Source organism: Phasianus colchicus, chromosome 2 (genome assembly GCF_987193195.1).
Source record: "Phasianus colchicus chromosome 2, bPhaCol1.hap1.1, whole genome shotgun sequence".
Classification (NCBI taxonomy): Eukaryota; Metazoa; Chordata; class Aves; order Galliformes; family Phasianidae; genus Phasianus; species Phasianus colchicus.
In genome coordinates this window covers 86688626-86705914 of record NC_143437.1, presented here as the reverse complement: position 1 = coordinate 86705914, position 17289 = coordinate 86688626, and the positions used below count along the sequence as shown (strand labels likewise).

General features: G+C 38.4%; 1 protein-coding gene across 23 annotated transcripts in view; it reads right to left on the bottom strand.

Moving 5' to 3' along the window:
- Positions 1–17289, bottom strand: part of DST (dystonin) — a 297941-nt gene that overhangs the window by 198649 nt on the left and 82003 nt on the right. For all 23 annotated transcript variants that reach the window (XM_090136236.1, XM_090136226.1, XM_090136238.1 and 20 more), the window contains one exon: positions 2512–2573. In XM_090136236.1, coding sequence (XP_089992362.1) covers positions 2512–2573 — 62 coding nt within the window. The remainder of the gene's footprint in view (positions 1–2511; positions 2574–17289) is intronic.

The window sequence follows — 17289 nt, the reverse complement described above, 5'->3', positions numbered from 1 at the left end:
CTGTCCTCTCTGCTAACTATAAAAAAATTCTAGACATCTAGCTTGTATAAATCTAGTGAGATGCAGGAAATAAGCTGATTCTCACACTTTCATTTTTTTCCTCTTCAACAAGCTACTGGCAAGCAGTGAGCATGTATGAGTTGCATTTTGTATTAAACCCAAGGTAATAAAGCTGAAAACTATGACTCAAATTCAACTTAATGCACAGAACAAGACAACTTGATGACTGTTAGAAATACACTTTTTTACGGCACTACTTTTGCTGTATTTCCATTATGTGGAATTTTATAAATATGCCCTTGCATTTTAACAGAAAGCATTTGAGGGATTAATTTAACTTCCATGCAAGTCACAGTTCTAGAAATAACGCTGTAAGAATGGAAAATTGACAATGTATAACCAACTGCTTTCAAACTGAGTATCTCCAAAAGATAAACTTGAGCTGCTATAAATTGTGTTTGGGTAGGTTTAGAATTCAACTAAAGAACTGTTTAGTGAGCTATAGAAGATGAAAAATCACTGCCAGTAATAGATAAATATTTCTCTCTACAATCATTCACACCAAGAACTGTCTGGCAATGAAGGCCTGAGGCCACTGACCTTGGCATGCAAGTCACAAGGATTTAGTGTGAACTCTTCACTGCGATTTCCTTACAGGTTTAGATCCTAAATCCTTTCTAAGCTACTCACAAGAGGTGGCAACGATGACTCTGCACGTTTTAAAACTGTGCAAAATAATTATGTACAACACTTTCAGTACACTGCTCTTCTGTAGAAACAGGCATTGTTTTAAACTTGTACCAAAAGATTATTCTAAATATTTCAGGCAGGATTTTCCATTTTTTGCAGAAATTAAGCCTGCATCTTTAAAATGCATCTTTAATATAGAAGACCAGTAGACCCTAGAAACACAGTAACAATTATCTTCAATTATAAAGAGAAATGCACGATGGTTAATCTGGAGATTGCATTTTGCTGCCAGAGTACTGGCAAACTTCCTGTGTGATTTTTTTTCCCTTTAAATCTAATTTCTCTGAAGTCATGGACAACGGATATATTTCTTACATTGTAAATCCAAAGTAAAATCCAGAGTACTCTCAGAAGGGAACAGAGCAAGTCTGCAGCCTCCTTGTCTTTTCTCATTAGCAAGCAGAGGACTGCTGCAAGAGCACGTGACCTCTTGGGTATACCAGGACCAGGGTGAAATGTCTAAAATAGGGTGCTGGGAGCTGCTGTTTCTATGCAGCACGATTCCTTTGGGTCTAGGAAAATCATAAAGGGAAACATATCTGGAATGTTTAGTATGGTTCTGTAGCTACAGACAGCCTGGTCACAGAAAGGCTGTGCAGAACTGCTAATGTCAGGACTGCTTCTGATGGCTCAGTCATGGTGGGGAGGACTGAAACAGCACTCCAGAAGACAGGTCTCTCTCTCACTAAGAAAAATAGTGATCAACTTCACCTCTGGGCCATGCTTGCTCCCTAAGTCATGCTGCTTCCAAGAAGTACTCTGGTTTCAAATATTTAAAAGCAAAACTAGAATGCTGCATCCTCTAAAGATCCAAGAAGATTAAAAATAAGTTTATTTTAAATATCCCTGAATAAATCCTGTAATGCTTCTACATCCAATATTTCTTAAATACGTACAAGTACAGCTACAAGAAGAGATAATTAAGTCACTCTCTAGAAGTGTTATTTTTCTCTAAACATGAACACAAGCAAATTCTTCCAACAGTATCTGAACAGTGTACTCATTAATTAAATCTCAGCTCCGACAGCTTACAGATACGTTTTTATTTAATGTGACTTCTACATGAATTCAACCTCTGAAAAGAAATCAAAGTCAGTTATGTTCAGTAATTATACAATCTGTTTCTCCAGAGAAATGTCTGGGCTAGACAGTTGGCGCTGAAATAGCAGATTAAATTTAGAACTGAAGGGCCATGCAGCAAAGGTGAACTCACAGCCTTTGGTTCTCTGTTGACTACAATCTGTACATATTGTTTGAATGATGTGCTCTGTCCCTGAGGCCAAATTCAGTGCTACTCAAAAGAAAAGTGACTTTCATCCCTAGAAAGCCTCTGTTTCTAATGCATGCGGATATCACTGGTTGACATAGTTATCCTTTGCAAGGTCACTTTCCTGTCCTCAACACTGTACTTATTTTTATTTTTTTTAATTTGTCTTATCATGTTGCAAAAGACATGGCTGTCTAATGCTAGAAAAAAAAAAAAAATCAAGCTTTGCTGAAAGAAAGAGAAACCCTTAAACTTTGTCTTATTTTAATTTCAAGTGCAAGTATTCAAACACCCTAGATTATCAGACAGCAGTATTTTAGCACCTTCATGACTGCTCAAAGACATATCCATAAACTCTGTGATTTAAGATGATCTTAGCTTGACTACCTTACCACCACAGAATGAAACTGCATTCTAAAATCAAACATTTAGTATAATACACGATCACTGCTGTAATATTCAGTCATCAAGACATCACAGAAAAATCAACTGACCTTCATGAGATGTTGATTTATCCATTTTGTGAAGGTCTTCTTTTGTACTTTATCCCGTTCATCTGGAGGTAAAAAGGAAAAAGAAAAAGGTTTTCAACAGCTTTCCAAATTATGCACGTTTTTTTTTTAAGGACAGCTTTAAGGAATTAACATTTTAAAACAATATAGCCTTTAGAAGCTCTGAAACATCTAATTAAAATAATAGCATAGAAATGTTTTGCAGTAAATTGCAGTACGTCAGCCAAAGGTTTCTTCAGCAGAGGATCTAAGTAAGTTCTTCCAGGAATACAACACCACTGTTAGAATAGGAGCACTGCTAATGGAAATGTAACTTCCTAGGAAAAGGTGACGGTGCATAAAATGTATTAAAAAATCAAAGCAAACTTTTAAGAAGTATAAATACTACTGCTAGCCTCTGAAATCTGATAAATCATTATTTACTAATAGGAATTCCCTTCTTTTATGAAAGCCAGCTTTTCGGTAACTTTTTTTTTTTTACTGGAATATCACACCTCTTCCAATACACTTCAGTCATAGAAAGCACCCTCTTTCTTTTCAACCTCCATGGTATATATAGCAGTGTTGGTTAACCCACTGATGAGACCCAGCTAGTGCTACACAGGCTGCTGCTAGTAGCTACTGCTCCTTGGTGTGGCAGCATCAACAGCTGCCCGCCAGACACTGAATGGAAATATCAAAAGGAATAGGGTAAGGAAGCATCCTGTTCTGGGTGGGATGTACGTACATGTATTCTTCAGAGCCATGCTAAAGAAACAGCAATGCCACCCCAGCTGAAGCATCCACTTCTACATCCACAGAGCTATGCATGGTCACTGGGTGGTACAAGTGCCCCACAGCCCCCAGGAGCTGGAGCTGCAGGGCAAGATCTAGACCTGCACAAGCCTATAATAAATAGCCAGATCCCTTAAGAGCTTGTACAACAGAACTGCAGCTGCTTCATTGACTTGTGCTATTTGTAGTGTGGCTGAGAAGAAGCCCAGGTAGCAAAACAAGACCCTTTCTTCAGCTACTGCAATCACTAGAGGATTGAGTCACGTCCTACATTTTACACTAAAAACACTTCTGACAGACTGGTCAAAGGTAACAGAAGAAGTAAAATAAACAAATGAAAAAAAAAAAGTCATGGGAGGTCCACACCCATGGACATCTGAGTCACGGTGTGATACTGAGGTGTTTCAAAATAGCCTGAAATCACACAAGATTGCACCCCAGGCCACATGGAGCCCTGTATACCTTTCCTCACACCTGTGAGAAATGAGTATTCAGGAACAAAAGCAAAAACAAGACAAGCAAAAGCCTGCAAAGCCTTTGTGTAGTTCTCCAGTATGTGACTCACATACACACAAACACATTTTTTCCATTACAGATTATTTGGAGGAGGGCGGGGGGGGGAGAAGGGGGGGGGGAGAAGGAAGACACTGATCATTTTAAAACATCTATAATTTTTGTGTTCACTGTGACAATGAAATCTGCAGTTAGTACATGTACCATACAGAAACTCTGCACAGGATAAGGACAGTTTCCAGAACACCTTTTCCATGTCACTCCAGATCTGTAAGTTTCTGACATATTCTTTTTCCTCTACAGAGCTTCACACTTATTCTAGTTGAAGGCTCAAAAAGAGAATTAAGAAACTAACTTTCAAGCAAAGCAAGCAGTATTTGAGAGAAAAATCTGATATATTAAAAAAAAAAAAAAAAACATTCTGTTTTTGGTGCTCTTATGAAGAAAGGTTGAAGAAGTTTTCTTATTTAGCTGGGAGAAGAGAACACCCCGGGGAAACTACATTGTGGCCTTCCAGTACTCAGAAATATGTTAGAAGTATGAGGGGGGCTGAATTTAAGCAGGCGAGCAGATAGAGATAGGACAAGGAAGAGAGGCTTTAAACTAAAAGAGGGGAAAATTAGGTTAGATGTTAGAAGGAAATTCTTTACTCAGAGGGTGGTGAGGCCCTGGCACAGGTTGCCCAGGGAGACTGTGGATGCCCCATCCCTGGAGGTGTTCAAAGCCAGTTTGGAAGAGCCCTGGGCAGCCTGATCTGGTGGGTGGCAATCCTGCCTACAGCAGGCAGTTGGAACAGGTTCCTTTCAACCTAAGTTATTCTATCTATACATTTTCCTATAGCTTCCATCCAGCAAGGCAGCATTTCCAACGAGAGTAATTCATCCATGTAAGGCAGAAGCCCTAGCTTGGTTAATGAAACAACAATCTCAATCAATCTTGGTTAATTAACAGAATCTCAGAAACAAAAGAAAACAAGAACTAACTTTACTTACAACTGTTGTTCCATTGTGGGTAGCTATTTTAAAAGGAACACAATTTTTCCAAACTGCAGAATTTAATAAGCCAGCCCAGAAGTGTACGTGTCTTCTTGCTAAGGTAACCCCAGCTAGTTTTGACTAACTACTACCACAGTTTATATTTTGTTACTGGGACAACAGTGGAAAAAGAAAATCCCTTTCCATGTAACTTGTTAGAACATGTAGTGACAATTAATTTCAACCCTACTTCTAATGAAAAGTAAGTAAAAAATGATGCTTATTCCCTATATTCCTTATATATGCATACATTATGCTTTTCTGCACTCATAGAAAAAACTGTACAACTCTAACAAACATGTAAAAAGAAAGAAAAATAAAAGTGCCACGTTGCAAAAAAGCACTAGAATAAAAGAGCACCTGTGATTTTTAATCAAAAAACAAACTGTTTCAATTAAGAAAATGCACATTAGGATGAAAGTGCAGTATAACGTTATTTCATGCAGCTGACCTCTGAGCAGAGCGCACCGAAGCCAAAACACCAAATGAAGTAACTAGCAGATAGGCAGCCTACTGCCAAAGTAATTCAAAACTAAGAAATGAAACCCCTCCAAAGGCTCTGGTGAAAAGTTTGTCCCCAGAGAGCTCTAATGCCCTTTCATTACAAAGCAAACCTGCTGCTGGAAGCTACAAAGTTCACTGCAAAGCTCACTACTGACCCATGCAGCACATCAGCTCCACCAGCTCCCCACTCCATCGCTTTTCATCCTTAGTGAATGACTGCATTCTTCACTTCAAAACTTCAGAGTTCCCTTGCAGGGAGAGGTAAGCCGAGCAACGACTCAGGTTTCTAGCTGACAGAAAGTAGTAACTCCCCTTTAAAAAAAAAAAAAAAAAACCTACAAGCAAACAACCCATCTGCTGTTGCAGCAAGGAAAAGCTGTGAACACTATGGATTTAACTCACTGTAAGCACTAAATTTAGCATGCATGTTTGTTTGTTCTGAACTTTAAGTGTTTTAATGCATCTCTGAGTACAAATGATGAGTTTTTCCAACCAGAAAGTCTGTTTTCTTGCCTGTGTCAACTAAGTGGCAAGGTAAGGACGTCATCATGAAACATGCAGAGAAAGTGCTGCCTCAGGCAAAGCTGAATATAGGTGAGGTGTCCTTTCTTTCAACAGCCATCTCACATCCCCTGGTCCATACACCGTACTTCTGAGTTGTCACCAGCTAAGTAATCAACTTGAGTGTCTCTGCTATACCTGTTGCTGCAGGTGTGTCAGAATAACATCCACAACAAATATCAGCCATACCAAACTAAAAGACTCTTTTTTTTCACACATTGGAAAGTACCCCAATAAAATGCCTGATATCTTAATAGACTGTTGCCTACTTTATGAATCTACACTACAGCAGAGTTCCAGATTAGAAGATTTGTAGCTACAAGGTGGTTGCAGCATCTACGGTATCTCACTGCATGTTCTTGGACAACGCCCTTGGAAATAACAGCTTAACTGTTAGGTTGCCATCTGTGGAGCCAGGAGTTGATGATCCTAATAGGTCCCTTGCCACTCCAGATGTTCTTCCACTACGACCAATCTAAATGGCAAATTTAGGGACCAGATGCTTCCAACACTGATGTTTCCTTCCACAAATCCTTCTTGATTACATGGCAGACAGTTTTCTTACCAGAATTACACCAAAATCAACACTAGGCATTGATGCCTAACGCAGTGCCTTCCTGGAGAGAAGCAGCCAAGCATTCCTCTAAGGGCAACTCAAAATCAACATTCAATGTCCTGTTTTCCAGATGCACTGCAAATTTCTGTACTTCTCTCTTCATTCTAATCGTGAAAATACAAAAGTTGGGAGTTTTTAGTGACAAGATTTGGAAAAAAAAAAAATTCTTCTGCACTGCACTGATAAGTTAAGCTTTCTCTACTGATATTTTGTTTGCAAACATGAGTGGCCAGATAGGCAACAAGTTTTTCCACATTCATCCATGTACTTTCAAAAGCCCTAATGCAAGTTATTGTTTATTTGTACATTAACACACCAATTTTTTCTGCACAGATTTCTTCTGTTTACCATACTTGCTTATATTTAAACTCAAAAAAAATATTTTGAAAGCACATTATTAACGTTGCAAAATAAAACAAAAAAAACTCAAAAGTGGAGTTAAAATTGGAATTAGGAATGGCTAAGAAACATTAATAAAACTCTCTTAGGAATACGCACCATAACATTTAATTAAACGACCACTTTCACTAGGCTGCTGTCTAGGGCATACTATTCATTTACAGAGTAATTATTTAATATTGTATTTCACATTGCTGTTGCATTCTGAGCACTGAACCTATTCACTGTTCTCTCTTCAAACTCAGAAGAAAAAATTTCACTTAATTGTAGGGCTGCCTCTGGTGTTCTTAAGTGTAATGTCTGAGCACATAGTACAGAATAGTTATGCAAAATTCCAAGGAAAGGAGAAAGGTATTATTTCCATTTCATAGAGAGAGGAAGAACTGAAAAACTTATTAAAAACCAGGTGCTGAGGCAATGAAAACCCAATTTGTCAGAGAAATTGTATGTTCAGAGGTCAGTTCTTGTAAGTTCTGTTGCTCAGCACTTTCACAAACTAGACTCAAGTATCTCAAATGTCACACTCAAAAAATAGAGCATAATTAATTAATCCTCTCCTGGGAAACCACCTGTTTTATGACACCCAGAATCATATAGCTACAGAAGACATAAGTGCTGAAATGCTTTACCTAGGAGGCTTTCCCCTCCACTCCTGCAAACTCAACCTTATGTTCACACACGACTTCCAAGGTCTAATCAATTAGTCATTCTCCTTAATTAAGAACCGGATGGCACCCAGCAAATCTATCAGAGTCTGAAAAAGAAGGGAAGATCTAATTTCAAGCAAAAGCCTAGCTTAGCAAGGTAAAAAAATACAGAACTCTAGAGGGAAATGTTGAATAACCTTATTAATACATAATCTACAGGCTTTCACATCATGAGTGGGTATTCTTCATTACAGCAATTTTTAAAGCACATATATCTTATGCCTTGTATAACAATTTGAACTGCCTGAAATATCAATCCAGCAAATCCTACCCTTGGTATGAAGAACCAGGATTATCTTTGATTCTGCACAGTATTCTAAAGTAGATAAATTTAGGAATAAATAAACAGAATTCTAATTTATAATATAGTAAAGTATATGAATACAGACCTGTGCTAGAAGTGTGTTATTGCTTCAAATTTTCATCAAAGACACAACATATAAAAACCTAACATGCTTTAGCAAAGATTTCCAATAATAAAAATAAAGAAATAAATGAATACTTTCTCCTATCAAAATTTCAAGACTGAATTAGCATTCATGTAGCTAATAAACAGCTACATTGAGTTCCTGCCAAACTGCTAAGTTTCTGCTGAATGAGGTTGGTGCCCTGGTAATGGAGGGCACTGAGACAGCAAACTGAACACCTTCTTTGCTTCAGTCTTTACTGTTAAGACTGCCCCTTGGGAATCCCACACCCTGGAGATAAGAGAGAAAGTCTGAGGAAAGGAAGACTTCCCTCTTCCCCCTAGCCAAGGAAGATCTAGTCAGAGATCATACAGGCAAATGTGACAAACACAAATGCGTGGGTCACTATGGGATGCACCCACAAGTACTAAGGGAGATGGCAGAAGTGACTGTCAAACTGCTGTCATCATCTTTGAAAGGTTACTGAGAACGGGAGAGATCTCTGAGAGCAGGAGTCACTCCAGACTTTAGAAAGGGCAGGAAGGAGGAGCCATGAAACTACAGGCCAGACAGTCTCACCTAATTCCCGGGAAGGTGATAAAATCGCTTATTCTAGATGTCATCTCCAAGCAAGTGGAAGCAAATGAGATTATCAGGAGCACTCAATGTGGATTCACCAAGAAGAAATTATGCTTGATCAATCTTTATGACCTTCTATGATGTCATGACTGCTAGTTAGATGAGAGGAGAGCAGTTGTCTACCTTGACTTCAGCTTCTGATACTGTCTCCCATAATATCCTCGTAAGTAAGCTTAGCAATTGTGAGATAATGAGTGGACAGTTAGGTGGATTGAGAACTGACTGTCTGGCAAAGCTCAGGTACTGGGTCCAGTGGTCTTGTTCAACATCATCAGTGACCTGGATAAAGGGGTAGAATATACCCCTCAGCAAGTTTAGGACACACCAAAAGACTGTGCTGCCATTCAGCAAGACCTCAAGAGCTGGATGGAGAGAACTTTATGAGGTTCAACAATGCAAGTGTAGATTCTTGCACATGGGAAGAAATAACTGCATTTCTCAGCACAAATTAGGAGCTGAGCTATTGGAGAGGAGCTCTGCAGAGAAGTTCCTAGCTGACCATGTGGCCATGAGCCAGCAGTCTGTTCTTGTAGCCAAGAAGGCCAATAGCATCCTGGGGTGCATTAAAAAGAAGGTGGACAGCAGGTCAAGGGAGGTGATCCTCCCCCTCTACTCTGCTTCGATGAGGCTACATCTGGAGTACTGTGTCCTGTCCTGAGCTCCCCAGTTCAAGAAAGACAAGAAACTTCTAGAGAGAGTCCAGCGGAGGGATACAAAGATGATTAGGGGCCTGGAATATCTCTCTTATGAGAAAGACTGAGAGGGGATCTCATCAATGCCTTTCAATATCTAAAGTGCAGGAGTCAAGTGGATTGGGCCAAGCTCTCTACAGTGGTGCCCAATAACAGGACAAGGGGCAATAGGCACAAAATGGAACATAGGAAGTTCCATCTGAACATGAAAAAAAATCTTTTTATACTTTAAGGATAAGCACTAAGCACTGCAACAAACTGCCAAGAAAGGTTGTAGAGTATTGTCTGGATATATTCAAAATTTGCCTGAATGCTTTCACGTGTAACCTACTGTAGGGAACCTGTGTTAGCAGGGCAGTTAGGCTAGAAGATCTCCAAAGATCCCTTCCAACCCCTACGATTCTCTGATTCTGAAGAAGCAATACTAGGGGCCTCTTATGGGAATCTCTGCAAACTCATTCTGAGACCAGAACCACCAAGTTTGGAAGTGGTTCAGGAAGTAGTTACAGTTTCAGGACCTATTTTAATGGAAGTGACAACTACTACGTGAAAAGAACTATAGGAAAACAAGGACATTTCCAGTTGCTCAGAACTAGAGTGGCAGTATAAATTCAGTGTTTGTCATGACTTCTTAGCTAAAGGATCTATTAAGTTATTGTAAACTCCCCCCCCCCCCCCCCATTCTGATCACCCCAAAAATAAAACTGGGCAAATATGACAAATTCCTTATAGTAATTAGCTCAGTTGAGAACCTGGCTATTAGTTCCTTGCTTCCTCTACCATAGTGTATTTTGCTTCACGCTGTGTTTTACTTTTTTATTTCAAAAAGACTATTTCATACACTGTAATATAGACTGGTGCTATCCTTAAATCAGCTCTTCCTGAAGCACAAATGATGTTAGCCAACCTTGAAAGTAACATGTTATATTTTACCACCTTTATCTTTTTAATTATCAGCTTCCCCTTGGATTTATAAAATGAGAACTCATAACATTTCTTGTGTATGTCACTGTTGGTATTCACGTACCAAGACAGCTTGGGGAGCAGCACTAGCTGTTTGCAGGAGCTTGCCTTGGAGGCAGCATCACATTACTTCTTTTTTTAGAATGACTGAATGGAGGCCTTGTCAGCCAAATACAGAATAAAAGGATATCTGAAGACAGACTGGAATGGTACAGAGTTTAGGTAATAGGGAGGAAGATAGACAGTAAAGGCATGGGGCAAGGGAGGGAGACATGTGAGAAAGAGAAATTTTTAAAAATTACAGTTTATGAGACCAGATGATTAAGTTTTGATAAGAGAGTTTGGAATAGACATAATGGTGAGGACTCACCTTGTTGGAAGAGCAGTTAAAAATTTTTTAAAAAATCATTAGATAGTAGAACAGACAAGGATTCTTACACAAATATATGGTACTGCTTAAGAAATCAAAAATGAATGTTGTTGAAATGCATAGCCTACCTCACTGAGATTCACTTCGTTAAACTGATGAAAACACAAAATCCTGATTTTTTTTTCTTTTTTTTCCAGAAAATGTATCCCACTCAGCTTCTACCTGCCCTGCCAAGGCATGCGTCAGTACAGAAAGGCTCTTTGAAACAAGTGGCTCCTCCTCCTCCACATCCTCCTGCCAGGCAAACCATTAGTTCTTACTGGGCTTCATTTAGGACATCATATCGGATCATACATGCACAAACTTATGGAAATGAATCCAACATACTCCTATCCTAAGCTTTGCATTTTTAATATGAACAGCAATAAAGTAAGAACCTCAGTTTACATCTTCTCCATAATTTCCTGGTTGCTCGGTTTTCTCTCCTTGGAAAACCAATTTTCTTAAACCATGGGGAGAACAGCCACATAAATGAGTTGGACTGATTAAAAGCATGGATCAGGTTAAAAGTTTTGCTCGTATTCTAATAATGAATTCCCTTTCATGCTCTGCTTATATTAAACGACAGACTACATGCATGAAGAGCTGAAGATAAACTACAAAATAACATGTTGTTCCAGGAATTACAGCCAAATAAGACCAAACTCTGACCCCACTGAAGTTAACAGTTAACTTTTACTGAAATAAAGCCCCCACTGACTCGCATGCAATTAGGGTTCATCCTTTGCAACATAAAAACAATTGATGTTTAGGATCTATGATATATTCTTCAAACAGAATGTTTTTATTTCTCTGCCTTTCAAAAAATATTACTGCAAGTTTTACTTGACAAATCATTTTATTGATACGCATTTATCTATAAAAATGCAACTGTTCTCTGAAAAAAAAAATGTTTGTTTGTTTTAAAAGAGACATAATTTGTAGGCAGAACGTGAATTCAATTTGACAGGTATAAGCACACTAAAAGACTGGGAAGGCTGAAGAACTTCAGTATTTTATTTTGCATTATATCCAGACATCCCTTAGGAGGGACTCCCAATGAAGCTGTCTCAATTGTAACAGCTGCAAGCAGAATCCAAGGATACCAGCCTTTCATTGCATCATGCTTAATGCATGTTTCCTCACCTAACTTCAGTGACCCACTTCAGCAGCTTCCCGGTCTTACAAGTGAAGTCATGAAATGTTAATACAGACTAAATTGTGGAGAGAAGACTAACATGTTGTAGAATTTCAACTGTTGTGATTTGGAACGACAATATTTGCCTTTGGAATATTGAAATTCCTCATAACTAAATACTACTACAATATGTTGATTTATTAAAACGGATAGAGCACACCACAAAATCTGAAACCTGGAAACATTAACAATACACTTGCAATGAAATTAAGTCTTTAGTCACATATAAACTGTGATGTTTGCTTTGTCATCTGCTCTTGTAAAAGGCTTCACAAGACACAAATCTGTCTGGAAGGTGAGTTGCAACCCTGCTATGAAACGAAGTACAACATGCAGACATTTTTGTCCCTATCACAGTCTGGTAACTGATTAGATGATCTTATCGGGACCCAGTACAGTCAACACAAGATTTTAACTTTGGTTGCACCTTTCCTTCCAGATTTCCTTAAACTAGCTGTTCACATGCTGTTTCTTAAACAAAAGACCCAATTCTATATGCAAACAAGTAAGCACATTTCCCTTGAATCAGTGCAAGACAAGGCCCTAGCAGAACTTCATGAAATGAAGCAGTACTAGAAAAAGGTCCCACAGAGCCAAGGCAGCTCGAGATGCCAACATGACCTAAATGCACATGGCTCCCAGCTGCATAGAAACCCACGGCTCCTGCTGAACACACCCCAGGCACCTTTAAACAAGCTACCTTGGGTACCTGCAGTAAAACAGCTATGCTCTTACCAATCTCCAAAACAGTTCCCTCCCAGATATATCAGATCACAAACAGCTTGATTTTTGACATGTTTGACTGTAACATCGTCTTAATCCAGATCAATATAGATTGTTAAATGGATTATTTGCTGAATCAGAAAGGCATAAGACATAATACAGAATACTTTTCTCTATTACCATTATAGTGTGTTAGAAACAAAGAGGTTTTTATATTTTTGGAGGTCCAAGTTTAAACCTCGTTCTAGATAGAGGTGCAACTGTAGAACTGCCAGTGATACAATAGAGTGATGACCACCTCAAGATTCCAAATAAAGACCACATGCAGACAAAATCACTCAAAAAAATCTTAAAAAAAAAACAAAAAACAAAACAACAACAACAACAACAACAACAACAAAAACTAGCTCACTATTTGGGCTTGTGATATTCTGTAATGCACTGCACCTCAACTCTATAAATTCAGAAGAATATGGAAAATGCAACGGACCACAAATAAATGCTTTGTATCCAGAAAATATTCAAAGATTTGCTAATTGCACACCCATCTGGTTCAGAAAGAAACTGCACTCATGAAATTCTCAGCTGGACTTTTTTCCTGACACTGCTTCCTATTTATGCTTGAACGAGAATGAAGAATTCAATTGATGTGTTCCTGAATCTTGTGGGGATAACTCATCTGCACACGTCTATGCAGATGTGCCTGGGTTTACCACCCTACATAGAAAATGCCGTGTAAAACATCAACAAATGGAACGAGAACTGTCTGGTATGAGCAACAGATAATGTAAACTAAGAATATCACACTTGCATGGATGGAATATTGTCAATTGAGTGTGGGTACATGCATCAAAAATTGAGAGAAACCCCAAGAAACTACTTTGTATTCATAAATTAGCCAGCACTTTGTAATGTTATTGCAGTTAGTAACTAACTCACATCTCATAGTCAGTAATATATGAAATAAGCTCGAAAAATATCATTCTTGTGTCTTCCTGTCCCATCAACAAGAGTTACAATGAGATTAGAAGCACACATTAAATTCAGGTCCCAGCTCCTGAAAGTTTATCGGTTAAGTATAAGGCAGAGGGAATCAACAATGGGCACAAACAGCCTGCAGGAGAAATAAGAGGAAATAATCATAGAATCATAAAGATTGGAAAAGACCTCTAAGATGATCAAGTCCAACCATCAACCCATCACCACCACACCCACTAAACCATGTCCCTATGTGCCACATGTACTTGCTTCTTGAACACCCCCAGGCACAGTGACCCCACTACTTCCCTCAGCAGTGTGCTCCTATGCTTCTCATCCAGAGAAGAAAATTTTCCTAATATGCAACATGAGATAAGGAAATAGTAGCAGTTACTTGTAAGCCTGTTCAATGTTAAGGGGCTCGGGGTACAGTCAATATAGTGTCTTGTTCTCTTATTGCAATAGTTCATTTGGTTCTTATATTCTCTTTGCTTACAATTCCCTTCCACTCCTAATTATATTCCTTCTCATACACAAATTCTCCTCCAACTATATTCCACATACTCTCAAAATTTGCACGTCTAATAAATTCAGATTCTCTCTTTTCTATGCTCATCCAAATAATATTCTTTTTTTTATTCAATTTCCAGGTTAAAAAGACTTCTAAGAAAAAAATGTGAAGGAGAAAATTAAAACAGCAGTTGACCCATGTAAGGAAAATCCTCTTGAAATTTAACCAGTAGTAAATTTACTCATTGCAGATGCTTCCTTTTGTGCAACCCTCTCTCTCAAGCCCTAGAATGAGATAGATGCTGACCTCTAATTGAAAGAGCACAAAACAGAAAAAATTCTGCAGACAGCAGTTGAGAGTCACTAAAAGCTGACATAAAAATACTGTTTTCCATTTCACTACGGTTTTCAGTATTATTTGAGTTCTGACTTTTACAGGAGAAGAACACCCATGTGAAAACATCACATCCAGCTGTCAAGACACATAACAGCTGTACACAGTCTAAAAGAACATCTCAGTAGACATTACAGTGCCCTAGGAGGTATATCACAGTGCTTCCCAGCTTCTGGCTGTACCACTTTTTGCATCACCCCCTCAACCAGAATTTAATATCATTTAAAAAAGAGAAGTTTCACGCATTTACTTTAGTGAGATATCAGGAATTGTTGAGACAAATTAAAAATTTTCTAGGTTTCTAGAATGCCAGATGACAGTTTCTATGTTTTAAAATGACAAATTGAGTTTCAACTGAAATCCAACATTGGCAAGATGTGACTGACTAACAAAAGAGCAAAAGGCTTATTAGACTATAGAACATTTCATCAAGGCAGCGCAAACTCAATGATAATAAGAAGCATTGCACTAAGAAAACTGCAAGCATTTTCTCCAAGAGTCTAAAGCCAGTGGATTTACGTTGACTCCATGCTTTCCTGCCTTTCTGCTGTGATAGATATCAAATCTGCTCACTCTGCTCATTGTGCTTTCTGTTGCAGAAAAAAACAGAAGAATAAACTCTATGAAATCCACAAAAAGGTCCTGAGAGAAGACATTTATGGAGGGAGAACAGCAATGCTTGCATGTGATGTAGCATAGCCACTAAACATCACAGCTTATGTTGCCATTTCTTCAGTGCAGGCTAGGGCCATGAAACTTTAATGTGGTGTACAAAGTACACATCAACACTCTCCCAAGCACAGTATGGTTTTCACACATATTAATCTACTTATAATCAAAGGAGATTAATTCAGTTTGTACATAGCAAAGGCAACCAGAACAAGAATCAGAATCACTGGGCTTTAAAAAAAAAAAAAGAAAAATCAACACAAAACCTGATCTGCTGATGTTTACAGCACAGCTGTGTGCAGTGCTACCCCTGCCTTCATCTCCATCAGCACACTCACCCGTTGTTCTCTCTCCAGTTTGACAAACAATAACAGACTCTACTCCACAACAAAGAAACGTAAAAAATAAAGGCTTGATGTTTTCTATGTCTGCTACCAGACTTCTGGGCATTTAATACAAGCTCACACGAAAAAGAAAGCATTCCAGCCAATTTCAGCGGAAGACCCGGTGTGAAGAACACACTTTAATTTTAAAATACATCTAAGATGATTTGGAAATTTCTTTGACCACTTTTCTTGATTGCTACACAAAACCAAAGCAAGCTCTTTCTTTGAGCTGAACTGTTTCAATTACATTTTGTGTTTCACTGGGAGAATCTAAAATCTTAATCCACTTTACAATGGATTAGCAATTAGTAGCAAAACAATTTTTACATTCACTTAAACAAAAAAATGCCTGACTGAACAGTTTTGCTGAACTGTACAAGAAGATATTCAGTAGAAAAACACATAAATCATTAACTAAAACAACGAGATGTGACTACTTCTCAAATTGGGTGTTGCTGTACAGAACATATAGTTGTACAAACTTCTAGAAAAGCAATGGAAAGCAACATTAAACTGCGCGTGTGTTCAACAGCATGCTATAGGAATACAGTCTCAATTATTTAATTATCCTTCCTATCTTAAATTGTTCTTCTAAATTTCAGACAGCTTGCAAACTTGCTGAGCACTTCCCACTTTCTCTATCCCTCCCCTTTAGCCAGCAGTGCTGGCTTACCACATGGATAGTCTAAAGAAGAATACATCTCTGCCTCTAACATTCACAAAAAGTTATGAATTCTCTGTATGAGGTTTTGTATAACCACAATGTTTCTGGTCTTTATAAACAAATTCTATACCTATGCTAATAAAAGTAATAAACCACGTAATATCTTTATGTGGTTCTGTTCATGCTATAAACGACACATAAGAGCTGTGATCTTATGATGCAGAGAAAAGAATAACCATGCTAATTTAGTCGCATTAAAAATTATCCTAAAATAATTATCACTCTTTCTTAAAGTGAATTTCCATACCTAAACAATGAATTAAAATGGCATATTTTACCCCACGATCTGTTTTTTTTTTTTTTCCCCATATTCACAGCAGCACGTAAAAAGGAAATACAGCATCACTTGAATCATCTGTGACAATGATACCAAAATGATTTATCAGATCCTATAGTAGTACTAAAACTTATTGATCAAAGGGCCAGGAGTATTTGAGGATGACGTGAATAAGGGCAGGTACCTGATCCTTCATTAAACTTGCTAACCATAAAAATGTTCCTTCCTATTTGACCTAACTACAGTCAGAACCAGCCTGTAAGGGATTTTACTCTGCACCAATGCAGTGCTGGAGGAGCTGTCACTCTGCTCTCCTGATGGCCCAGAACGTGGGATCTTTGAACCCAAGCCAACTCTTGTCCTCTCCTCCTTTACCCTTCCTTAAGGGTCCATGCACAGCAGCTCCATGCTGTTATAGAGATGAGAGAAGCAACATCACAAATGAGATTTGAAGGTTTCAAACAGTAAAGGTCACTTCTGCACAAATATTGTCGGTGTGAAGAGCTGCTCAGACAGCAAAACAACAGGCAAAGGCAGCTCTGAAAATGGAAAATAGAAAGGAATGAGAAATGATAGGGCAGAGAGGGCTGTGAGTGGTACTGAAAACAAAGACGACTTCACACACTGCACTGGAAGAAGGTTCCAGCACATCAATGTAGAAAGATTGTTATTTTAGTGAATAC